This window comes from Perognathus longimembris, chromosome 12 (genome assembly GCF_023159225.1).
Source record: "Perognathus longimembris pacificus isolate PPM17 chromosome 12, ASM2315922v1, whole genome shotgun sequence".
NCBI lineage: Eukaryota > Metazoa > Chordata > Mammalia > Rodentia > Heteromyidae > Perognathus > Perognathus longimembris.
Window position 1 is genome coordinate 68,508,731 of NC_063172.1, and position 27,423 is coordinate 68,536,153.

Below are 27,423 nucleotides of genomic sequence, written 5' to 3' on the forward strand. Positions count from 1 at the left end.
TTCTTAGCATCATCAGTTTAAGTGAGAATATTTACAAAGAAGCACTGACTAAGTGGGAATCACAGTGCTCCAAGGCAGCAACTAATGTGGGCCCACGCTGTGATCCTCACTGCAGAAGGTGGTCCTTAATCATCATACACTTCTGGGCAGTATCTCCAAGGCAAGCTGAAGAAGCAGGGACTCTGAGCCATGGTGAGTGGGCTATGGAGGCAGTGTTTAAGATGGAAAGAGCCCATTGGGGCTGCAGGAATAATGTGCTGGAACCTCTCTCTATGCCACTTGTTCTTGGGTATTTTATTTGTAGAATTTTGTATACATACACAGCATACTCGTTTTTACCAGAAGGACTCAAAACGAGCTCAATCTAACTTCTCGTGACCTACTTTTCAGGTGGACAAATTCAAGGTGCTAGTATTGGATAGGGAGAGGTGAGACAATTTGTTACCTTCTTTCTCTCTTTCTCTCTTGTTTTTGTTGGTACTGGGGTTTGAACTCAGGGCCATTTTAGCCATTCCTTCTGCCCTATTACCTTATTTAAAAAACAAAAACAAAACAAATAAACAAAACTTCTGAAGATAGTTGTCATGAGTACTTGTCATATGAATAATTTTCATGTACTTTAAATATAGGATTGAAAGAACCATTGAAGTCAAGATCAGTTTCCAAAGACATCCTTCTTTTCATGACGTCTAATGTTAAATACTTAAGTACCTACCTCTAAATCCTACCAAGTCTCTCTAATTCCCAACTCACAAATATAGATCTATTTTATCCATTCCAACCACAACAATATATATAAAAATATCATGAGGGGTGCAGGGGACAGAGGCCCAGCAGACAGCAGAATGTCATTCACCTATAGACTTTGGCAGCAGGTTTCTGACAAATTCAGTGTGGTCCCCAACGTGCAGGATGCTGTATACGCTTTTGTTCATCAGCTCTTCCTGGTTATACCTTAGATATTGTGTCACATTCTCTGAAACAAACACCACGTTGCCTTCCAGATTCACCACAAAGAAGAACCCATCAAGGGCCTAGAGAAGAAGACAAATGGTTATATATTTATGTATGTATGTATATATATTAAGTATTATATGCATTTTTTTTAAGAAGAGAAGGATCTCTTCAAGGGAAACAATTCATATATGGATGGGAAAAAGATCTTCCTAGCCCCTTTACCAATTTGGAAAAGAAAAATGAATCCATCTTAGATTAAGTTAAGTGATAAACACCAGAGTTATCAAGCCATAATTACTACCAAATAAAAGTGAATAGGCGGGGCTGGGGATATAGCCTAGTGGCAAGAGTGCCTGCCTCGGATACACGAGGCCCTAGGTTCGATTCCCCAGCACCACATATACAGAAAACGGCCAGAAGCGGCGCTGTGGCTCAAGTGGCAGAGTGCTAGCCTTGAGCGGGAAGAAGCCAGGGACAGTGCTCAGGCCCTGAGTCCAAGGCCCAGGACTGGCCAAAAAAAAAAAAAAAAAAAGTGAATAGGCATCATTTTTCTGTATTTCAAAGATGAAAACGAACTACTCCATATGACTCAGCACAACTCTGATGTTACTAACCCAATACACAGTCCTTTGTTTCATATGTTTTTGCATTAGGAAAATTGCAGTAACTCCTATTACTCCTGCAATTACTCCTATTGCAATAGGAGTAAGGGGTCAATGAGACTTTTCCCTCTAAGACCAAAAACAATGACCAAAGGCCATAAGATAATCAGTTGAAGCTCCTTTTTTTTTTTTGCTGATTCTGGGGCTTGAACTAGGGCCTAGGGGTACTATTCCTGAGCTTTTCTGTTCAAGGCTAGTGCTCTGCCACTTGAGCCACACTTCCACTTCTGGCTTTTTGATGATTAATTGAAGATAAGGGTCTTATGTTTTTCCTGTCCAAAGTGGCTTTGAATCATGATCCTCAGATCTCAGCCTCATGAGCAGCTAAAATTACAGGAATGAGCCACTGGCATCAGGCATTCTTTCTTCTTCTTCCTTTTTTTTTGGCCAGTTCTGGGGCTTGAACCCAGGGCCTAGGCACTGTCCCTGAGCTTCTTTTGCTCAAGGCTAGTACTCTACCACTTGAGCCACAGCGCCACTTCTGGCTTTTTTTCTATATATGTGGTGCTGAGGAATTGAACCCAGGGCTTCATGTATATGAGGCAAGCACTTTACCACTAGGCCATATTCCCAGCCCCGCATTCTTTCTTTTTAAAAAATTAAATTAACATTGTTTATTTTCTAAAAATTTCTGTCACGTTTAGTCAATTGTATGAACCATACTCAGGGCAAAGCAAAAAACTATCATTAATTGGTTTTTCCATAGTAGGCCAGCATGAAGCCTGTAAAATTTTGTGCATTGGTAGTAGTAGTAGTGAACAGGAAGGCAGTCAGGTGATTAGTTCGGTGCCTTCTAAACTCACTGTTTTAGCTGCATATTCAACAAGGGTTTTCATAATTATATTACCTCTCATTCATTTTTGAAAGTGCACGTTGCTTCCTATTGCTTTGTACCATGGTAAAAAGACTGATTTGTGGCCTAATAAAACTGAAAGATGGAAGTTGTTCATCTCATAAGTATTTTTTTTAAAGCTCACTACAATATGGTCTGATAAAAAAAAAAGCTGACATTTGGTTCTGTTGCCTAGAAACCACTATGCTATGATGTAAGCATGAGTGTGCATCTAGGCCTCAGCACAGCTCGACAGGAACATGTTTTCTCTGTTGAAATAATTACATGTAAACAGGAGTAAAAATGTAAATTCAAGTCATAAGTCCCTAGACTCATCCAAACGTTTTCTAATATATTTAGCACTAATGTTCTACACATGTACTTGGCTCAATGCATTGACTTCTCAGATAATTTTGAAATAGCAAAAATGTTGGCTTCATTTTATTTAATCAGGTTTGCTGATCTAGCAATCCAGTTTGTACAATGAACTTGTTCTCAAATGGCTTGAGTTGCAGACCGAAATTATACTAAGCTTCTTTTTAAGTTTCTTTTTAGATGCCTCACGTCTTCCCAGGAGTTCCCACTGTAATCCCCAGACCTCCTCCCAGACATAATAAATAAACACGGTATGTGGAAACTTCCCAGTTCTAACAATTTAGATTCCAATAATTTTCAAATCAACTTCTTGTTTGTAGATCAACAATTTTCCAAAGGAAATCACCCACTTTCTTTCATGTAATTCCAAATCATCCACATGGTTACAAGTTTTCATTATGTGCTTCTAATAACCAAATGCAAGTGGCGTTCTCTGGCTTTCTACTGCCTGGATGAGTAGGGAAAAATCAGGCTAAACGTGGTTCTGTTTTTTCCCTGGAAATGGTGGTTGAATGTTTTCAAGCCAGTGATTCAAGAGAAGATAAACAAAGCTCAACACAGAGTCATTGAAAGCCTCTTGGACAGCAGGTCCAGCCCCAGGGAACAAATTTTGTTATTTCTAAGTACAACTAGTGGGACAGATGATCTTTAATCTTTCCTGTCTCTTCCCTCCCTCCTGCCCTCCATTATACAGTAGATTTTCATAGAATTAGATTTTCTAAAAATAAATATCTATGAACCAACTGAAAAAAAAAGACAGTAAGATTGGAAGAGTACTGGCTGTTTTAAAAATCCTAATTTCTTATATCTGTGAGGGTGCTGCAGTGAGTGAATTGATTCATAATGACAATGCTGCAGCTTCTGGCGATGCAGTACTTTCCAGCCTCAGCCTATCAGCAGAGTAAATGATCTTGAGAACTGACATAATTTATGTCTCAGGTTCTACAGTTTCTTGTTATATATTCACTGACATTGTTCCCTCTCATCTTACTATATCCCACATCTTAAATTTTAATTTTAAAACAGGTATAGCAAAGCACTTTGAATTTTGTACAAGTTAGTAAGATAGGAAAGCTGGTGCTATACATCCTCAACAGTAGTTGGTCATCTAACTTCTCCAAGTTAATACAGAGGCAGTTAAGGTCAACCATCAACTCTGCTTTATCTTCAGTGTTCCTTCTATCTCTTATTTCAACTTTATTTTTTTAGATAAACCAGCATATCTGAAGAAGTATGCATAAAAAGCATGATGCTCCTCTTTGGTTCTTGAGTTCTAATCTGTTTATAAAGGTTTAGGTATATGGTACACATAAAACTTAAGACTGGGAATACTTCAGATTAAAATTTATCACAGAATGTAATAGGACTTGCAAAATGTTTTTCAAAAGTGAGTACTTGCCAGGCACCTGTGATCCACATCTGCAAACCAATCTACTGAGAAGGTTGAGATTTGAGGATCAAGGTTTGAAGCCAGACAAACAGGAATGTCTGTGAGATTATTTTCTTCAATTAGCCACCCAAACAAGCCACAAGTGGAGCTGTGTCTCAAGAGGTAGAGTGCCAGCCTTGAGCAAAAAAGCTAAGGGATAACCTCCATGTCCAGAGTTCAAGACCTGGTACTGGTGTGTTTGCACACTTGTGCACACATGCATGCACACGCGTGCCCCCACACAAAAGAGTGATCAAGTGACAATTTAAACTTGACTTTGTTCTCATCTAGTTAGTCTAACTATGTTGTTAATTTCAAACCTAATACTGGAAGAGCCAGGATATAGATATTTACATACACACATATTTAACTAAGCTCAAGCTCTGTTGTACTGATGTGGGTTCTACTCTAATTAATTCACCTGAAATTAAATCTAATCATATGAAGATCAATAACATTTAAATTACAGAAGCAAATGAGGAAAGTGCTACCTCCAGCATCATAGGCCCCAGAGCATCCTTGTCGATGACACCCTGCCCCGTAGATGACACGTCTGACTTCTGTACTTCATCTATGTTGGCAGCTGCTGCTTTCTCTGCAACAAACATAAGTGCGAATTAAATGGTGGTACTATTTCAAGGGCAGAGTGACACGGAAATATTTTTATTGTAATGATTTATAAAATCTCTAGTGGGATCAGATGTGGCTATAAGAGAACGTACACTCCCATTGCTCCTAAACAGGAGAGATGGCTGGCAGCAGGAGCCAGGCATTAACTTTTCACCTCTAGAACCTGTGGCTCAGATCCCCTTTCAGGCTGAAGAGAAAATGAGTTTAGAGGTTTTGTGCTAGTCCCTGGCTGGCATTTTTTTCCCCAGATTATGAAACCATTATATACTATGGCACAATTAGTTTCTACAGGACAGATTCCCTAAACTAGGATAAAGGAGGGTTGGTCTGTTGCAAAGTCAATTTAAGAGCACTAGCAGAAATATATCTGCACACATTTGGGAGAAGAAATAGTAAAGTCTTAACCAGCTATGGTTGTTCCCACATGACACTCTGGGAGGTCAGCCTTGACTTTTACTACTCCAATCTGCTCACACTGAAGTTTAAAGACATGGTCTCTACCTTGTTCAAAAGGCTTAATGATTTAAAGCAGAGGGAGAGGGCCTTATCTGGCATTTTACTAAGAGAAGACCAATAGCTATGCTCTGATCTGCTACAGAGGTGCCAATGTAGTGCTCCAGGACTGAAACTTAAGGCCCACAAGACACCCCACAAGGATATTTAGTGAAAAAGCTCATGGGAGAAAGAGATGCATATTTATCAATATATGTATAAGCTAGTTATTTCAAGAGCACCACAAAGTTTAAAATGTAATATATCTGTCAACAACTCTCTAGAAAACAACACAAAAAGGGTGTGCCAATTATTTGTAACACCACACACGAACATTTTATAGTAAACCTACTGTATTCACATACATATTACAGTTTTGACCAAGTGTGGTTCAAAAAACTTTTTTTAAATCAAAAGAAATTTCAAAATAAAAAATTTTTAGCCAAGCACCAGTGTTTCATGCTTATAATTCTAGCTAATCAGGAGGCTGAGATCTGAGGAGCCTGGTTCAAGGTCAGCTGGGACAGGAAAGTCCATGAAACTCTTATTTCCAAATAATCACTAAAAAAACTGAAAGTGGAGCTGTGGCTCAAGTGATAGAACGCTAGCCTTCAGCAAAAAAGTGTAGGGACAGTGCCTAGACCCAAAGTTCACGCCCCTGGGAAACACACACAGAAAATGTTAAATCCCCCCAATACCCCTTTATGAAGCTTGGCTAATACAGCACTCATTCGGTTATCAGCTGTGTTTAAATCATTGTGTGATCGTCTTGCCCTGAATTTCGTGAAAAACAAAACAAAAAACAAATGTTACCCAAGAACCAAGGCAAAAGTGAATATGCTTAGTCTAACGGATATAGCACAAATTATATTTTCTGAAAGATGGCATGGCAGAAATTGGGCAGTGTTATGGGAAAAATGAATCATGTGGTTGATGTACAGTACTGAGCTCTACTCATCCTGAGCATTCATTCCTCAATGGGAGTCTCCTTAGAACCACATACACACAGTGAGATAATTAAATGCAAAAAAAATTCAACATACTACAAATAACACAATCAATTTGTTTCCCTGAATATAATTTGAAAAATGGTTTCATACAATATTTTGAAAATAAAGACTGATTTCTGGAACCTAGAGAAGAATTAATGAATTATTCAGGTCCACCAAATTTTTCCAGTCTCATGATGGTAAGCTCCCATGATGCATTTATCACTGGAAGAAGAAGATGACTTGGTACAAGTCTGGCTCATAGCTAGCCACTTTTAAAGCTTCAGTTTCCTTGCTTGCCTTTGGTATATCATACACTGAATCAAGAATAAATGAAATAAAACTGAGCACCATGGCTCTCATTTATAAATCATAGTTCCTCATGAGGCCAAGATCTGAGAATTGTGGTTAGAAGCCAGCCCCAGCCAACAAGTCCATGAGATTTATCTCCATTTAACCAGAAAAAAGCCACAAATAGGATGTGGTTCAAGTGTTAGAACACTGGTTCTGAGCAAAAAAGATGAAGGAATGGTGGGGAATATATTCATAACACTCAATGTATATATGTGAAAACGGAACTAGGAAACTTGAGAGAATAGGTGCCGTTGGGATAGCTAGATTCAGGGGAGAATGATAGAAGGGGTGACTAAGATGCATCGTGCAGGGTGGCACTGTTCAAAAAGAAATGTACTGTTTATCTGATTTATGTAACCCCTCAGTATATCACCTTTACCATACAATAAAGAAATTTTAAAAAATACACTGTACACATGAATTGCTGAACTGAATTCAACTATTAACAGATAACTAAATAAATAAATGTCACTTCATACATAGGACATCCTTCCCTCCATTTTTTCTAGAATCTCTTTCATTCCAAGTAGAACCCGAATCATATGTAACATTTGATCATTTCATTTGTAAGCTATCGATTTCTCAGGTTCTGCTTCCTCTTTTACTCACAGTGCAAGGACAGAACATGTCCTATGTCCTGTATCTGTTCCTTTAACTAATTTTCAGGTGACATTTGGCTGAAGAGCAGTCCTGGACTTACCTCACGTGATTCCACCCACATTGCTCTATGTGTAATCTCACTAGCTATGGATAGGGCTTATATTACCCTTCCTTGGGCTCTTGTGCATTGTGGGAATGTGGAGGGAATCCAGGACAGTCTAGTAACAGTATAGTAACATGCTCAAGGCAAAAATTTAGGGTTTTATGAGATATGTAGAATCAGTACCAAACTGGCACAGTATTTTTTAGGAATTTTTAATAAAATATAATGTAAGATAAGGGTCTACATTTTAAATTAGGAGATACTTTATTTAAGATAAAATTTGTTTGGTGCGTGACTGGGGTAGTTAGGTAAAAAGATTACTCTGAAATATTATTTATAATAACAAAATAAGCCCTTTATACTATTAAACTAATAAATGTTTAAAAGACAAGGAACAGAAGCAAATACTAGTGTCATAGTTTGAGTGGTGTATGTGAGGGGGGGGGACATTGCCTGGGAGATGGGCCTCGGTGTCCTATCTGGGCCTGCAAGATGGGTTCAAGCAAAGTGAACAAGCCTCTGGTAGAAAGCTGGGACTTTTGCCAGGAGCAAAACAATTACAATTAAATGAATGACAAGGTCTTAACTGCAAGGAACTAATTTTGAGAGTGGAGAGAAAAATAGCTGGTCACAGTTGAAAATATTTTTCCTATGCTGTGGGATATACATGTAGATGCAACAAAGAGACACATGGTAATGGATGTGTGACTTTAAGCTACTAAAAAATTTCAGTCTAGCCTTGAAAAACAGCACTTAGGAATATTGGCAAAAAGCTCAATTGAGCTGTAGCTCTAGCAATCTCTTACTTAAAAACAAAAACAAAAACCCTGAACATTTTCATTTGATCATTTTGAAATAGTAGAACATGTAACTTGAAAGAAAACTCCAAATGAGTCTAAAGACTGTAAAAGAACTTTGGACAAAATGTTGCAATGCTTGCTTACACAAATGCAATTTAGGTAACATTAGGAGAATGAGGACTTTTTATTACTTGTGACTTAAAGAAATACCAGAAATAAGGAACTTATTTTTCTCTTCATGAGCATGTTTGGAATATATGTAATTTCTACCTAACTTATTATTTATTCTTCAATTCGGTATTGAATTTATGCTTTGGCTTAGTCCTCAATATTAAAAAAAAACTCAATATGAAGTGATAGAAAACACCCAGAAATATGGCTTCAATAATATAAGTGAAATCTAAATTAAACTAGTCCTGAACATGTTGTTTGAGTATTTCAAGACTACCTCTCTCTGTTCAGTAGAGTTTTAAAATTAAATAGAAGGAGGAGGAGGAGGAGAAGGAGGAGGAGGAGGGACGCTGGAAGACAGTGGCAGAAAGAGAAAGACTAAAAGGACTCTTGAAATTTAGTATTATGCTAATTGGACATATGCTGGTATCTTGACAGAGCATTTCAGTAATGAGTATGTTGCTTTTTTATGTAGGAGATAAAAATAAGCTTAAATCCTTAAGATATATTTATATGTCTGTAAGTACAGCATTACTATACTAAAACACTAAATTAGGCAATTTTCTCAGTGGTCACAAACTATATTTGGTTTTCTATATTTTGCATCCATTGACCATAAAAATAAATTCAGTTACAAAAATACCCTTCAGTAAACTCCACAGTAGAGAGCTAGTTCCAGAGTTTCATGATCGAAATCTTATGAAATCTCATTATTTTAGATGGTGTTTTTAAATTGGAGAACGAGATGCTAATTTCCAGTGCCTAAGAAAATGTGTCTTCTCCTCTATATCTTGACTTCATCATGTCTCCCCATGCATTGTTAGCTATGTATTAGAGAATAACTCTGTTGCCTGAAATTTTCTTGTGGTGTTGGGGGACAAACCCAGGGCTTTGTTGGACATCCTAGGCAAATGCTCTTATTAACCACTTAGCTGTATCCATAGTCCTTCTGCTGCACTTTGAGTATTAAATTTAATCTTTTTGTTGTTGTTGTTGTTGGTCATAGGACTTGAACTCAGGGCTTGGGCATTGTCCCTGAGCTGTTTTGCTCAAGGCAAGTGCTCTACCACTTTGAGACACAGATCCACTACTGGTTTCCTGGTGGTTAATTGGAGATAAGAGTCTCACAGACTTTCCTGCCCAGGCTGGCTTTGAACTTAAGTCTCAGACTCCTGAGTAGCTAGGATTACAGATGTGAGCCACCAGCACCCAGCCCAAACTCATTCTTCTTTAAAAAAAATACATATATATATATATAGTTTTATCATTATTATTAAGGCAATATATAAACAAGTTACCTTTTCATAAGTTAGGTAATGAGTACATTTCTTTTTTGGACAATATCACCCCTTCCTTTGCTTTTCCTCAGTTTTCTCCTGTCAGAGTTCACAAGTTACATAGTTCAATTTCCACATAGTGTGTACTCAGCAGCATAACTGCATTTGTTTACCCTTCCTCCCTCCGTTTTGTCCCCTGAAAAAGAAAAAAGACTACCACACAAAAATACCACCACCACTACTACCACCACCACCAACAACAAAAAAGATACCCATGTTTCCATTTCCTGGAAAACTTACTATTTTTAAAGATAACCTAATATAACCTAAGATAGTAACAGTGAAACTCTGAATTCTGTCCCTTCTTCACTTCTAAAAAATGTTTAAAAAATCATAACTTATGATTTTTTAATAGCAGTTTTACAAATAATGACAAAAAGAAAAAAATCTGGGTGGTTGTTTCCAGAGCAATCTCTCCTGATCGCTTTCTCCATTTGTCTGAACTCCAGAAAATCCAATACCAATTAAGTAGATTTCCAGTTCTAAAGAAAGAACAAAACCCTGCGTCTTTAGGGACTGTATTAAGATGAGTCATGCCACACACTGGAAGAAAATCATTAACATTATATTCCATATGCTTTTTATAAGTAATTATTATTTGTGACTGATGTAACAATATAAGAGTATTCTTTAAGCAGCTAGATTAAACTGCTTTTTATTATTGGTGTTGTAAAATTCTAGTTTTTTGATGAAAATAAATTAAGGTTTGATCATTAGATACTAATAAATGGTAAGGTATTTTCAAAAGACCTTTACATATTCTTTTTTTTTTTTTTTTTTTTTTTTTTTGCCAGTCCTGGGGTTTGGACTCAGGGCCTGAGCACTGTCCCTGGCTTCTTTTTGCTCAAGGCTAGCACTCTGCCACTTGAGCCACAGCACCACTTCTGGCCATTTTCTGTATATGTGGTGCTGGGGAATCCAACCCAGGGCCTCATGTATATGAGGCAGGCACTCTTGCCACTAGGCCATATCCCCAGCCCTACATATTCTTTTGTTTTCTTCAACTCTACTGTCATATTTCTTTTGTCTTTTGTAAAATATATATTCTTAAGTATCACTTATTGTGTTTTGGTAATGTTTTGGTTCATATCATGGAGTCTTGTCTATTTGTTTTTAGCAAGTGTACCAAGATCAGAAACACTACAAGAACAGGGTCCCATCCCTAAACAAAAAGGAGTGTTATGGCTCAGGGGACAGCCACACTACCATTTGAACTCCAGCAGAGCAGTGGCAACCACCAGTGATGACTCAGAAGTCTACATGACATTTAATGTCTGTTCATCATGGCAGAAGTCGATACTCTTTCTTTAAAACCATCTGAAAAGGCTGCAGAAAGCTTGTAGATATTAGGTTATCTTAAAAAAAATCAGAAGTCAAACTAATACCACTTAAGTCTATAAAAGTATGTCAACTGAGAGATAACATGTAGGGCACTTACTAATACATAGGAAAAAAACCCCAAATGTATAGAAAAAAATTGCACAGCTGATGTTGAGATATCTCTGACATGAAAGCCAATTAAAAGTTTAAGTCATTTTTTAGGTTTGGTCAAGCATGAAGACAAATTACATTCACTCAAGTTACATTATTTAAAGCATTACAATCTCTGTCTAAAATGAGCCTGATACATTTGTGCAAGTTTTGTAATAGGTTGCCTTGCTTCAAAATGAGTAAAATCACTCACCCAGAAACTTTTCAATTTTTCAGTGGACTGACATCAAACACAAGTCTAATTGCCCCCCACAACAAATATTAAGACTCTACTGGGAATACACCTTCCTTTTTTCCCCTTGTATTTAGGAACTGGATGGTTTCAAGTCAAGAGACCATCAAACCCAGCAGCAGTAAAATCCATGCAGAGCAAAGTTACTGAAACAATGACGGCAGTTTCTGACCAAGAACAACATACTAAATATTATAAAGTTACGTAGCACCTCAATGGTTCTAGAAGGTAAAAGGAGAGAATTATGCATCTGCAAAGAACTAAAATTAGAAAAGCTGCCATATGGCTCTGTAAAGCCAGCAGCACATTCTTATTCATTAGGAAGCATTCTGCTAACATAAAAACACAAGGCCCTTCCTTTGCTCACCAAATGTGTTTATCTTTTCAACATTAATGCACTATATATCATCGAGCTGCTTAAGTCTCCTGCGATGCATATTAAAAATGTGCAGCTGCACTTTCTTTAGTAATGGGAGGAACCTAAGTCCCAAGTTGCTTCCCTCTCTTTCTTACATTGAGCTTCTTGTTACCATATCATGATTTTCTCTGGCATGAAAATCAGCAAAATTAACCAAAGGCCATCTCCACCCAGTTATACTTCAGGGAAAGCAAGAGACTTGGGTTCATTTTAATCAATGGTGAGGCATGACTAAAATAGATTCAATAATCATGCCACAAACTGAAAATCTGTTGGCATACAATTATCAAGACAGGGGTAGCCAGTTATCTGAACAGACTCAGGTAAAACTTGCTAGAAACTGCTTTTTGCTCATAAAATCATCCATTCTGTTGTCACCCATATATTTTTGCTTAGTGCCCCATATACAACCTGTCAGTGTAGTCAGAAGGCAAGAACCCAAGGAAACGTGTTTTTAGAAGTGGCACAAATGATGGAGTGACTAGGCAACAGGTACATATATCAGTAACTTTGCTACAGTAGCAATAACTCATTCAGTGTGGTCATGTGCCACTACCTTCATCTACAACAATGGAACATCATGAAGGATGACCAAATATACAGGAAGACTGCTTATTAGAATAAATTCTAATGTATTAGCTAAGGGTTTAGAAGCTATCCGAATAAGGGCATGTAATAATCATGAGTCAGAAATTATAAAAGTGGTTTCTTTCAAAGACATATGTGATTCAAAAGCAGTGCCAGAAAAAGCACAAAACAGGAAGGAGCATGGGCAGCTTCTTCATGGGCAAAAGAGTCCAATTCCCCAGGATAAAGTAGTGACTGCAGTATCTGAGGCCAATGTAAGAGAGGTCTCTGCAGATCTGCTTCAGATCAGGGTCAATGGTATCTGCTTCCGGAGTCAAAGCTGAGGAGAAGCATGATCCCGAAAAAAAAAAACAAAAAACATACAGTCTAGTTAATACTCCCCAGGTATCTCACAGCCAAAAATCTGTAATAGCTAACAATTTGGTTTAAGCTGGGTACTGGTGGCTCATACCTGTAATCCTAGCTACTCAGGAAGGCTGAGATCTGATGATTGAGATTCAAAGCTAGACCAAGCAGAAGTCTGTGAGATTCCAATTAACTATCAAAAAGCCAGAAGCAGGGCTGTGACTCAATTGGTAGAGTACTAGATTTGAGTAAAAAAGTCAGGGAGGGACAAGGTCCAGGTCTTAAGTTCAAGTCCCACAACCAGCACGCACACATGCACACGTGCGTGCACACACACACACACACACGATTGGTTCAGTATGGATCAACTCTGTAAGCTGGTAACTAAGACAAAGCTCTGAAGAAATCCTAAGTGAGCATCTAGGGAGGAAAACCTGGGGTTATTTGAGATCTGAGGTACTTGAACAATTACTGAAGGAAAGAGTACCATTAGTCAGTTCGTAACCACCATTATGTGTTGGGTCACTGCTCCTTCTTTGTAAGTTTTATGTCTCACAAAATTTTGTTCTTGTTTTCTAATGTTAGGAACCTTGTATGGGAATGGGACTACATAGTAGTTAACACACACAGCATATGTGTGTGTCTATATATGTATATATGTGTGTGTATACATACAGATAGATAGATAATAGAGGCAGATAGATAGATACCTCTAATTTTTTTTTAATCCTTACCCTACAGAAATGAAAGAACACAAGTTTACTATCAAGACTCAAGAAAAGATGGGTAAAAAGTGCATAATTCTAGGAGTTGATCAGTCAGAAGTTCTACAGGGTCCAAAACAACTTTTGTTAAAAGAAATTATACAAAATATCATTTTTACAAAACATAAAGTAAAGTTTATTCTGTTCAATTCTTCAAATAGTTTTCAGTTTCTTTTTCCTTCCTTTTATTCAGTCACAGGGCTTGAACTCAGGGCATGGGCGCTGTCACTGAGGTCTTTCACTCAAGGCTCTACCACTTTGAGCCATAGCACCACTTCCGGTTTTCTGGCAGTTAACTGGAGATAAGAGTCTCATTGACTTTCCTGGCCAGGCTGGCTTTGAACCATGATCCTCAGATCTCAGCCTCCTGAGTAGTTAGGATTACAAGCATGAGCCACCAGCGCCACTAGTGTTTTCATTTTCAACTCACTTTTTTACACATAAATTCAAAATGGCCTTGGTCTTTATGAACTTGGCACTGGCAAGGCTATTCAGTTATGAGAGTTGATCAAGTAAGGCAAAATGCTGTGAGGAACAGAGGAGTTAGGATTTGTCTTCCAGCACTCAAGAAAAGAGTGATCAGCTGGGCCAGTCTCCGGCTACTAACACTGATGTGAGTAAAGACTGGTTAAAAGATTCATTCTGAAGACCAAATATGCCAAACCATTAACCACCTCCAAACCAGCAGGAAAGTTATATAAGAAAGAGAAGTCTGATCGGTATTTGTTAGCTTTTTTGGAGGTGAGGATAGGTACTAGAATTTGAACTCTAGGCCTTGCCATGTAAACCAGGTCCCTGTATCTATATTTTGAATAATTATCTCCAAACTTAGATTGCATAGCACATCACTAAATTGAGTAAGAAATCAATTAAAACAGTAGGCAAAAGGAAGAGGACTGTGAAACATTTGGAAAACAATCCAAGAGGAGATCTTCCTAATTCGACACAAAATGATGTTTCATTAGTCTTATCATAGTACTCTTAATTCAATGTGCTTTCTAGAAAGAGTTCTTACCAAATCTCTGTTCAATAATTACTGTATTCCACAATGAGAACAGGTTTAAATCAATCTTTAAAGTATGCTTCAAATTTCATATGGCATGAATTCTCTCCAAATGAAGTAGTAAGGGCAGTGAACCATCAAGCAAACATCTACAACAGCTTAAAGCAGCAGACAACAAGTATGCATTCTTCAAGAGCTGACCTGCATCAAACCAGGTAGCAACAGAGGCTTGTCCACAATCTTAGAAATTGCCAGTGCTTATATGTTTTAGAGTCCAACAAAAGTGTAGACAAGAGGTAGCCTTCTTCTTCCTTCCTTATGCATGTATATGTTTTAGAGTCCAACAAAAGTGTAGACAAGAGGTAGCCTTCTTCTTCCTTCCTTATACATGTAGCATTTTTCCTTATACACACAGCATTCTGTGTAAGTTGTGGGGGAAATCATTGTTATAGTGACTAGTAGTATCCTTGAGGTTTATATTGTGCTCTCAAATACAAGGGGCTATATTTAAGTAATCATATCCACTCACAAGAAATTAGAACATTTAAAGCCTGTCAGTTTGCTGTCCAAATTAAGGCTATAACAGATACATCACAAAGATCACAAGAACCGTGCCTATTCTACAGATAAGACAACAAAAAATTTCTCTGAAGGAGAATTATAATCATCCATATACACTATGCAATGTATCACATTGCAGTAGTTCATTATATATGTGAAAAATCACAATGGCAAATTATCCTTAATTTGGGTTAAGTTGTTCTTAGTATACTGGTTTAAGTTAGGTAAAAATTATTTTTGTTTTACATATATCAGGCAGAAGACATATCTACTTCATATGCACACACTCTTAATGAAATAAAATGGAATCTTCACAGATGTATTCTTCTTACTGTCAATCTTAATTATTCTACTTAAGTCTTAACAACTTCAAAAGCAGTCTATGGAATGGCATTTTGAAAGAACAAGTTCAGCTTCAGTACAGTTGGACAGTTTGAAACCAAGAAACCTGTTTTAGAAATCCTATCCACCCAGTGCTGGCTTGCAGGTGAGGCAGATAATGTGGCTGAAAATGACTGACAGAAGAGCTGGAAGGCCCAGTTCCAGAGGCTCTGAAGGAGAAGAACACAGCCAGCCTTTTTGTATACTTAACCTGGCCTAGAGAGGTGCTGGCCTTTTGTCACTGGTAATTCATTCACGTGTCTCTCAATGAATCAACTACTGCCTTTGATTTGCTTTTTCAAAATGTACTGTTTGTTGTTTTTATTGCACCAATGCACAGTGTGGTTTTCCAGATACTAGAATGGTGGTAGTTCTCAGCTCTGAAATGCCAAGGAAAACATTTGATTGCATATAGGGTTTCCTGAGAGCAAGTTAGTACATGACCTCAATCTTTTCCAAGCTTATCATAATGCCACGAGGCTGTGCTGATTCAGCAAAGCAATCCATAATCACTGGCAAAATGCCTCTGCCTCACAGGGATGTTATTAGGCTTAATAAAATAATGCATGTGAGACACTTCAAGATCTGAAGAAGGCAAGTGCTAAGTAATAATATTATTCTGTGTTTATAATTTTAAGCACCTTTATAATGACAAGACCTTATATTTCTGTGCACAAATTACAAATAAAAACCACTTTAAATAACTATCATAAAAACACAAGAAGAATCTGAAATCATTCTGGTTTTAAAAATGGAATACACAGACTCTAATGCTAAGAGAAAATGAAGAGAATCAGAGAAGTTTCTGGTAAAGGTAAAGAATATTACATGTCTTTGTGATAAAATATAAATTAAACTTGTAACCTTTTACTGTAATTATTAAGGTACTGGTATTAGTGAATTAAATTGAGTAACACTTCTGTTTTGTTTTGCTATTTTTTTGGTGCTAGTTCTGGGGCTTGAACTCAGGGCCTGGGTGCTGTCCCTGAACTTTTGTGTTCAAGGGTAGCACTCTACTATTACTGCAGTTCTGGAGACAAGAGTCTCACGGACTTTTCTGCCTTGGCTGGTTTTGAACTGTGATTCTCAGATTTCAGTCTCCTAAGTATCTAGGATTACAGATGTGAGCCACCAGCATCTGGCAACTTATATGGTTTTTAACCAATAAACTTATATTTTAGGTCAAGTCAGTGAAACAGTAATATATTTCTCCAGTTGTGAACATCAGTCTTAAGTAACATGACTAAAAATACAAATACTTTGCTGTAGGTGTTTTCTTCCTCTTTCTAAATATTATAGTAAGTCTGCTTTTTTTTTTTTAAAAAAAAGGGGGGAGGGGAAATAATATCTGTCTCAGATAAGCAATACCTGACATTTTCCCTCTGATTAAGTCCAGCCAGGGTATATGATGCACGAAGTCCACATCAGTTGGGTGTATCCAACAGAGCAGGCTGGGCTGAAATGTTAACACTGAGCTCTAAAGTGTCACTATCTCTACTGGGTAGCAATATATTCTTCTTGGCTCAGCAAGTACCACTCCTCCAAGTAATCTCAGAATCTCAGGGATTCAAGCCTTTACCCTTGGTATTTCCCTGTATAGTCCTAATGTCACTTGCTACATCATATGGCAATAATCTAATTGGATCTTCTCTGAATTCCCGTAGGACCATCAATCCAGAAACCAGAAACTGGTTTTCTCTTCTTGCACTCTCTTTCCTACTGTAAGTGCTGACTATGTAGACACAACAGGTCAGACGTGGGGAGAGTGAAGTGCTGGCCGCATTGGAGGAAAGCACAAAAGTGTCCTGCAGGTGGACTGAGATCCCTTAGGGGATCAACTCCAACAAATAAGACAAGAACTCTTTAATACTCTTTTAGAATTTCCTTTTCAAAATAGTAGTATTTTATGTTTTTGAAAGGAATCATGATGTCAGGTGGTAGGGATGCAAAAGGCTTCGCCCTTTTCTGAGTTTTAAGGCACACTGCCAGTATTAAGCCAAGAGCTGAAGTAGGATTGACAGGCTATCTTTTTAAAGGAGAAAGGACTAGTGAATGAATTGACAATTTAAAACTTGTGAGTATGAGTTGATGTGTGAACGTATTTTATTCATTTAGCTGGGAGACTCTGCTTGCTTGAAGAGTTAAGTTTAGGAAACTGCATTACCTAGATGCTGAATGAATACAGACTCTAATTATTTGAGATTTTCACTGAGAATACTTTTATCAGAATATGAATCAGCAAGGCTAATTCTTACCTTAAAATAAATTTCCATCAACACACCAGGAACCATACAGGAACCACTTCAGGATGCTAACAGTGCCTAATTAGTTCTCTGAGGTATAAAGCACAAATGAATTTGAAAATAAAAAGGTGTTGGCTAATGATCTTCTAAATAATTCTCTAAGAATAAACCAGATTGTCAATGAAGTTAGATTTATAAATCTCAAAAATTCAGGCTGAGAACATATTTTACAGGAATAATAAAATTTGTTAACTTTTCAAAGTTAAACCTAGTCAAGTGGTGGGCTTTAAAACAGAAAGGTGTGCCACCATTTAACTACAGTGTCTATACAATGTAAGTTATAGGATCTTTTCTTTCTAAGAAAAGTGTGAGTCTCTAATTTAGAAGCAAAACTAAAACCTATCGGAGCATAGATCTTCTCACTTGCTTATCCTAATACTGAAATTGGGAACTCAATTTAAAACTTTACTCCCTGCAAACGCAGAATTTAAAAGAGTATACAGAAGTTAGTTAACTGGGGGGAAAAGAAATTACCTAAGGGGCTCTTCAGAGGAATACAGAAGTGAAGCAATATGGAGAATTACCACTATCATTTACTTCTTACAAGAAAGTAAAAGAGAGGGAGTGACTATTCAGTATGATTATACTGTAAAAGTGCAAAAAGTAGGTAGGGTATCTAAAGGAATTATTTAGGAGAAGATACTTTGGTGGTACAAAAAGTAAAGCAAGTAGATCTACTAAAAAGAAAACTAATAATGAAACTGGTAGGTATATGACACTGGCCCAAGAACATTTGGCACTTGTAAGTCTTTACAAATGCTGACATTAAATGTTTTCAGCTTAGTGATTAACAACTTCCATGACCCTGCACTACAGGGGTCACTTTATGAAAAAAAGTTCAATTAATTTATGTATTTTTAAAAACATGGAATATGTTTATGGAGTCCTGCAGGTAAAGAATGGGTAGTGTGTGTGTGTGTGTGTGTGTGTAAATTTTCATGTGTGTGCTAGTATTGGGGTTTGCGTGTCATCCTTGCGCAGTGGCCATGCTAATCTTCTCTGTATCATTATAATTTTAGTATACATGCTGCCGAAGTGAGCACTTGGTCTTGGAGTTTGAACTCAGGACCTTATACTCTCCATAGGCTTTTTGTGCTCAAGGCTGATGATCTACCACTTGAGCCAAAGCTCCAATTTTGGCTTTTGGTTGGTACTTGACCTAAGAGTCACATGGACTTATCTTGCTGGGCTAGCTTTGGTCCACATTCCTCAGATCTCAGCCTTCTGAGTATTAGCTAGTATTACAGATATGAGCCACTGGCTTCGTCAGTGAGTATATTCTTAGAATCCTAAGAGACTACATATTGTAGACAAGTATGAGAGATAAAAACTGCTATGGCTTTGAAACTATTAGGATATCGATTCAAAGCTCCAAGGTCTGCCTGTGAGTCAGAAAATGAATATTCACTTCAGTCCTGAAGGACATGCCTCAAACTGAACAGGTGCCTCCTCCACAGTCCTAGTACCTGCTTACAATATCCTCTGGCAAAGGAGCTCCTCCGAAAATAAACTTTTTTTCTGGGAGGGGGTGGGGGGGGGGGAGGAGGAGAGTAGGTTTGCCACTCCTGGGGCTTGAACTCAGGGCCTGGGTACTGTCCTAGCACTTCTTTTTGCTTAAGGCTAGTATCCTACCACTTGAGCCACAGCTCCACTTCCAGTTTTTTGGGTAGTTTATTGGAGATAAAGAGTCTCATAGACTTTTGAACCACGATTCTCAGATCTTGTTCTCCTGAGTAGCTAGGATTAGAGGTGTGAGCCACCAACACCTAGCTAACAAATGTTTTTCTTCAAGTGATCTCAGACCTACTACTACTATGTGGGCTTTGTCTCTATGAACAGACCCTAAAGAAGAGGGAGAGAAGCAGAGATGGAGGAAGAAAAACAGACAGACAGACAGACATGCACACATGCATGTACATGTGAGATAAAGCCTTTGTAAGAACTAAGGGGGACCCAATCATCTTCAGTGAGATAAAAAGAGAAAAACTGAAGTTGAAATAGAGAGTTGACCAAGACTGAACTTCACTTATATTTCAAAGAACACCTAGAACACAATTTCTTATGAATTTAAAAAACTTCCTGAAAAGGTGTGATTTTTGCTATTTTACTTGTTAGTAGCAGTGACAATCCTTACACAATTTCAAGAGTTGAACATTTACTGTGGATCATGGGTACACAAAAACCTGAATTTTGTGCTTGCAGTGCATCAGAGAAGAAAAGATCCAGGAGAAATAGAGGGATGGTTAGATGAAGACAGTGGAAGGGGAAGAAGCAAGTGAACTATGAGGAAGAAAGGTAAAGGTAGTCTAGAGTCTATTAAAATTTTTGTTCTAGCCTAAGCCACAGTAACCCAATTTCAAGCAAGCTCACACTGTTGGGTCTGCACATCCCTACAACTGCACGCTTGCACTTCTGGAATGCCGCTCTTGCCCTAAAAGTCTTGACTGGTCTTGCATGGCAAGCACAGGCCTGAACAGTCAAAACAGATCTCTCCAGAAATTGTGCAGTTGTGTCCATTGAGAAGCCTCTATAACACTGGACATATAATAAACATCAGGTCAGTGGATTCTACCTTTTGAAGCAGGGCTCTTTTGTTACATCAATGAAATAGAGGCTCATAGGATACTACCCAGACTTGAAGTAAGGAAAGTTTGTAGTACCTTTAGTAATGCTTCTAAAATAATTGTTACTTTATCTCCCTAACATCTACATATTTGAAACATAGCTGTATACATCCCACTCTAGTTAGAAACATTACTGGTATTAATAGGCTTATGGAACTGGCCTGGGAATCTAAACACACTCATACAAACACAGCTTTTGACAGAAAATACTATCTATTAGAAACAATTAACTTATTTAGAAATATTAAGCAAGAATGATTTTAAGGATGAAAACTGAGTTTGTTTCTTAAGAAAGAAAGACAGAAAAAAGGAAAATGGGCTCAACAAATTCAATCACACATGAGATTTACTTCCATCTAAAACAAAAATACTTATTTTTCTTACCTTTGACAATTTCACCAATACTATTTCATAAAATGTACACTGTATTTTCTTGAACTGAATGAAATGGAAGAGATTACCAATTGAACATGGTTTATCAAAAGAAAATGATTCCTAAGAAGGTAAATTTAATTTAGGGGTGGTTTAGAATAATGTCAATTATGAAAGGTTTTACTTTTCTTTCCTCTCTCCCTATCATATATAACAAAATTAATATAACATCTGAAGGCTTATAAAATGACACTGTTCATGTGGCTGTCTAATGCAGGCAGGCTTAAATAATAAATCACATCAAAAAGCACTAAGAAATCAGAAGAAACTGACTCCCCCCACAAATGACACAGAACTCTGTATTACCCACCAGCTAGCATTAACTGGGAGTGAAAGGCCATCTCAGTGATAAATGTATGGGAAGGAACACTATGTCAATATTGGCCCTATTTATTTCACTTTTCATTTCCTCCACAAGACAAAGTGTCTTGCTTCCAAAATGGACAGGCCCACCAGGACTCTAAGTCTATTATAGGTGATCTATTTTTTCTTTTTGAGGAACAAGAGTTTGAACTCGAGACATCCCGCTTACTTGCTTTGCTTGCTTCACTGGCACTATATCACTTAATTTACACTTCCAATTTTACTCTTCGCTAATTGAAGATGGTATTTTCTGCCTGGGATGGTTTTGAAACCTCAATCCTCTTGGCTCTCAGCCTTATGACTAGCTAGGATTGTATGTCTCAGCCCTGTGTGCTTGGCACAGATGACCTAATTTGTGTATTAGAAGAGGAGAATCCAAGTCCACTTTACCTAAACAACGTTTCTTTCATAGTCAATGTATTTTTTTTAATTAAATGAGACCATGTTATATTGGCCCCTTCTCATGTAAGAAATGACAAAAGGAGGCTCGTGGGAAAATATACAAGTTCAGATAGCTATGAATATTTAAAAGTTTAAATACTTGAAATCTCATAAATCCATTTTCTGGGTGGAAGTTTACATTTCCACAGTTCCCATTTGGAATACAAGCTAAAAATATATTTCAGAGTCTTACATAGTCCAAGACTCTTGGCCCCCAGATCTCCTCCTTTACTTTAAGACACATTATGCAATGAATATGGAGGTAGTCACAGTAATTGTCAGCAAAGTCTGCTGCGTCCTCAATATATTTCCTGAAAAGAGAGAATATGCTTTCTTGTCACAAGCAGAACCATTGTGCATCTAGAGGTTATGTTGCATCATGGAGATGGACAGATAAAATGATGAGGAAACAGAACATGCACTCTTGATGAAAAAAAATTTCCATTCACACTTAACAGGATATGAATCAAATGTTTTCAAACAAATCTGTTACCCAACTTTTTGGCTAATTACTGAGATGTCTTTCGGTTTATATAACAACTTTGTATTTTCTTGGATTTTTTACATCATCATCATCATCATCATCACTTTTTTTTCTTTGCCTGACCAGAAAAACTGACTTGCCATGAAAGTGTGTGTGTATCCTTCTGAAGTAGGGATTAGCAAGAAATATTCTTCAGTTATTTTAAGTAACAGTCAATACCATTTACACAATTCATTTATAACAACTTCTTACAAAAGGCAGGAAAAAGAAAAAAACCAGCATGAGTAAACAGTTGAGACTTACTCGAAACTTCTTCCCTAAGTAACCCAACATGAAGCTAGGCAGAAATCTGAATGTGAATTCTAGTGCTCTTCCTCAGTTGTGTAACTTTGGGTAAGTCTAGACCGAAACTTTTGGTCCTACTGCAAAATGGAGATAAATAAATAAAAATACCCTACAGGGGAATCACAAGGATGAAAGGAGATGATGGATTTACTCAGCAAAACCAGAACAAAGTAAGCAAAACAAAGGTTACACACTCTGTACTATGTACAAATACATAGATTTATGCTATAGTATAAAGATAGACCTATATTTTATAGCATTGATAACTACACAATTAGAGGAACGGTGATGGCATCTATATTATAGTGAGATCCTATCTTAAAAAGTGTTTGTATAAAACAAGAATCAGCAGTAAACACTGGAGCACTGAGGCAATAACGTTTCTTCTCTTTAGATAGCAATCTGAAATACTTATAAAGAAATGCTTCCTGACTGAAATTTAGGTTCTCTATCAAAACAGTCTACAGTCGAGGTACTTACAAAGGTCAATAAGGCTTCTTGGAGTAAGCTCCATTCTTAGCTTAGAGGTGATTGTTTCTTCCTGATATTTATATGTATCTTAGATCTAATTGGTCATATAACATCACTGTTATCTCCTCATTGCCATAGACATCTCAACTCACCTGCTCCATAGTCTGGGATCTTCTGCCTAAGAGCTGCCTCCCCATATTCCTCTCCCATCCCAAACATACTTTGGTCACATCCATGTCAAATGATAGCCACTTGTGGCTTAGAGGACACCATTGTATCACTTAATTTCTTTCTGAGACTACAGGAAAACATGAAAGCTCTGAATGCAGAGCAACAGTATTGAGAAGTTACAAACAGCATACATCAGTAACCTTTCCCTTTGAAAGATACTCATCAGAAATCATAGGCACTTGGTTAGATATTCACTGAAGTGTACAAGGCACAGGAACCCAGGCTAGAGACAGTTACCCCAGAGGTGCCACCTGCTATCGTGCCTGCTCAGTCTCTAGGGCCCCATGGTCCCATGGCTCTCGACCTTAGTCATGATAAAATACTTAACAAAACCACATGGAGCCTGAAATCATGGTCACCATCTCTCCCTTCAATAATACATGTTAAAACTACCTCTACAGTCACAGAGTGACTACTACAACTCTTGATTTTGAGCACACTGCTTTTGGAAAAACACTTTCTCTCATAATAAACCAAAGCAAAGTGGAAGACACAACCATCATTCTCAGAAGCAGGGGACAAAACAGTGTAAAAAAAAAAAGTCCCAGCTACAATGTGAATTCTACACCCACTGGCCTCAAAGTCTCAATCTTTTAAAAAAAAATTTTGGTGCTGTTCATGGGGCTTGAACTTAGGGCTAGAATACTAACCCTGAGCTTTTTTGCTCAGGTCTAATGCTCTACCACTTGAGACACAGCTCCACTTGTGACTTTTTGGTGGCAACCTTACTATTGTTATCGTGTATGAGTTTCCCTAACCAACAAAACTCAGGAAGTAATATCAATCTTGAAAGAATATCCTAATTAGAATGCAGTGCGAACAAGGCAGGGAGAGAGAAGATGGCAAAAAAGTACGTACCAATATCATTATATGACGTATTTTTAGTATTGATGAAGAAAAAATAATCAGTTAAGTGGCCTTAGATACAATTCTTTTTATTTTTGGGGGGGTCAGTAGTGGGGCTTGAACTCTGAGCCTGGGTGTGTTAGCGCTCTACCATTTGAGCCACAGCACTACTTCCAGTGGTTAATTGGAGATAAGAGTCTCACAGACTTTCCTGCTTGGGCTGGCTTTGAGCCTTGATCCTCAGATCTCATGAGTAGCTAGGAGTAGCTAGGATGAGCCACCAGTGCAGATACAATTCTTATATGGTGCACTGTAATATATTCTTTGCACTTAAAAAGGTTTTATTGCCTTACTTCCTCTGTTAACCTAATTTGCCTGCCTATCTATCTATCTATCTATCTATCTATCTGCGTATAGATCATAGCAATACTTATTTGCTACCTACTTCCCTTCTTCCCCCTCTCCTTTCTTATCTCTCTTCTTCCTTTCTGGTACCACTTGAGCTATAATCTTCAACCATTTTTGCTTTAGTTATTTTCCAAATAGAATTTTGTGCTTTTTGTTCTGGAATTACAAAGTTGAACTGCTACATATAGTTTCTTGAAATAGGGTCTTGCTAGCTTTTTTGCCTGGGCTAGCCTTAAATTGTGACTTTCCTATTTCTACTTCACAAGTATCTGGAATTACAGGCATGAGCCACCATGCCCAGCTTTAATTATTTCTTTCATTTTTGTTTTATAGATTCAAATATAAGCTCTATCACTTATTAAATGTAGGTGCAGGCCCATCTGGATAACCTCAAGCCTCTGCTTGGGGTAAGTTCTGCAATTAGAGAGAAGGCTGTATATATGCTGAGCTAATTCCAAAGGGTCTTCTATAATCTCTTAGTTTATCTGAGGCCTGCGGCAGACAAACGGCCTTGAGTGAGAGACATGGCTTTACTTATGTTCTGAGACCTAGGGCACATAGAAACCTTATGGCACATGAGTCCTGATATAACTGTGAATATAAGTGTGAATTTCTCAAACATTCATCATGTTCAAGAAGGATGATAATTATGGAATGGCTATTAGTTATTCCCACATGACATCATGGTATTTAGGAGAGATTGACCTAGGAGTTAACCAATGATGCTTCAAAGCTCCTATCTCACCCCTTCTGCCTTCCCATTTATTCTATTCATATCTTGTTGACTTCAGAAAGAAGCTTTGCTGCTTTAAACAACTTCTCTAACTCTTTTTGGCTATTTTATTTAAAGACTAATTCTATCCTATAAGAAAAAGAAAAGAACATACATATGAATAAGCTATGGTTCCTCCATTACAGCTGGGATTATAGTAGACAGTATTTTGATGGTGTTGTTTTCAGTTTAGACTTTATTGCAAGCCAAATAAAGTGCCTTTTAAAATAAAAATCTATCAGTGGTCCATGAGCTATGCAGCTGTAGGTTAAAGAGTCATTAAGATTTGAGGACTGCCTAGAAGTAAGATGGCTGGACAGACAAGAGACAGATCCTAAACATGTAAGGATCAGGGGGTAAAGCCCTTAGATGCCACACCAAGTATTTTACTTTATCTCATAGATACTCCAAGTTCTAGAAACAAGAATTAGATATCGAATATACTTTTAGGAAGCAAATGCTGGTAGTAGTTAGAGGAGATATGAGCTATAGTAGGGGAAGGAATCTCAAAATAAGAGTGTCAAGAACAAAAACGAGGACAGGCTTGAGTATCATAGAAACTAGTGTGGAAGGAATTGAGGTGACTGGCTGAGTGTGCAGAAGGGGTATGAGAGAAGATGAATACATCTATGATTGAGATTTCCAGCCTAGCTTAGTGCAGAACAGGCAAACAATACATACATGATGGAGACAAGCCTGAGACTGAGCCTGGAAAAAGAACAAATCATTCTTTTTAGGAGATAGAGGAGAAAGTGTGCTCCGTGTGAGACGATACACTAAGATGTCTATGAGTTGCCTCTGTGGAGATGTCCAAGAGGGATCTGGAAATTGGAATGGACAGTTACACCTCAAGAGGGCCTGGGCAGTGAAGCTTGGTGAAGGCCCTTGCTTGAGTGAGTGTGTGTGTGTGTGTGTGTGTGTGTGCACGCACGTGTGTGCAAAAGCTCAAGGAGAGAGACTTAAAATTGGCAGACTTGAGACAGATTTGAGTACAGACTTGAGAGCTGAAGGTAGAAATAACTCTAAGAAAGGAATTTAGTTGGGTTAGATAAGAAAAGGTGGTGAACAAGCGTGTGGCGAACAGGTGGAAAAAGCAGCAGTGCCTGGAAAAGGGATGGTCAACAGAGGAAAAGCTAGCAAAGAAGTTACCAGACAAACAGGAGCAAGAGCTGCCAGACATGGTCAACAGGAAGCTGAGTTCCCAGGCATTGGTCACTGATGCCAAGGGAAGGCACACACATGTAGTGAAACCAAGAGGAGGCACGTGTGTGTTCGTGTGTGTGTGTGTGTGTGTGTATACATGTACCAGTCCTGGACTTGAACTCAGGGCCTAAATGTTGTTCCTGAGCTTTTTCTTACAAGCTAGTATTCTATCACTTGAGTCACTTGAGCAACAGCTCCACTTTGGGCTTTTTGCTTAAGTGAGGTAAGAGGCTTATGGACTTGAGTTCTTAAGCAGGCAATGTGTCAACAACTTAATTTTGTAAGGAATTCAGCAATAAAAAGAACAAGAAAGGAAAAGATACACAGAGGAGAAAACAAAATCTCTGATCTATCTTGGTCCAAACATCTCCTGACCCACTCCTCAGTTAGGTTACTCACATCCACTGAGAGCCTATGAAGCAAGGATTCTTTGCAAGAAGATTCTCCTATATATAATATCTATTTATATCTACAGATACCAGTTTTGATATCTACATAATATATATAAAATATTTATTTATTTCTTCATAGCACACATGTACCACCGTTTATATATACAGCAAGTATTACTAGAACTCGTTGTTAGGCCCCTGGCTTATGTTTTTATTTCTATCTTGAAAGGTCAGAGGACACCGTCTGTGTCACTGAAGTAATTTAGCCATGACATCCTCTAGATATAAATTTTGCACTGTAATTTCTTTATCCATGGCCAGTCTTTCCTAATACTAAACTCTGGGTTCAAGACAGAGGCTACCATACCTCCTGTGGGCTGCTGTATCTTGATATTCACATAAAGGAGTACCTCACTTAAGCATTTTAAGACCAACAATATGTATGTAATTCAGCCTCACTTCTACTAAGTCAGGTAACACAATTGCTATATAGTGCTATATAATAGCACAAGTGCTGTAACACAGATGAATCGTGAGGACTTTGTGCTAAATGAAACAAGCCTGCCACAGAATAACGAGCACTGCATTACTTCA

At 37.8% G+C, this 27,423-nt stretch overlaps 1 protein-coding gene, 1 long non-coding RNA gene and 1 other non-coding gene across 7 annotated transcripts in view; 1 reads left to right on the top strand and 2 right to left on the bottom strand.

Moving 5' to 3' along the window:
- The window catches only part of Ncoa2 (nuclear receptor coactivator 2), a 273,451-nt gene that overhangs the window by 56,873 nt on the left and 189,155 nt on the right, over positions 1–27,423 (bottom strand). For 2 of the 5 annotated variants that reach the window (XM_048358684.1, XM_048358683.1), the window contains 4 exons: positions 22,302–22,337; positions 4,747–4,850; positions 857–1,034; positions 446–529 (listed from right to left, as the gene is read on the bottom strand). In XM_048358684.1, coding sequence (XP_048214641.1) covers positions 446–529; positions 857–1,034; positions 4,747–4,850; positions 22,302–22,337 — 402 coding nt within the window. The remainder of the gene's footprint in view (positions 1–445; positions 530–856; positions 1,035–4,746; positions 4,851–22,301; positions 22,338–27,423) is intronic. The other 3 variants (XM_048358687.1, XM_048358686.1, XM_048358685.1) reach the window with 2 other exon arrangements.
- Positions 4,467–13,241, top strand: LOC125360656. The gene is made up of 3 exons (XR_007212784.1): positions 4,467–4,486; positions 8,110–8,116; positions 13,110–13,241. It is a non-coding gene; the product is annotated as an uncharacterized LOC125360656 (long non-coding RNA).
- LOC125361110 lies at positions 18,753–18,860 on the bottom strand. Its single transcript, XR_007212897.1, has one exon. It is a non-coding gene; the product is annotated as a U6 spliceosomal RNA (small nuclear RNA).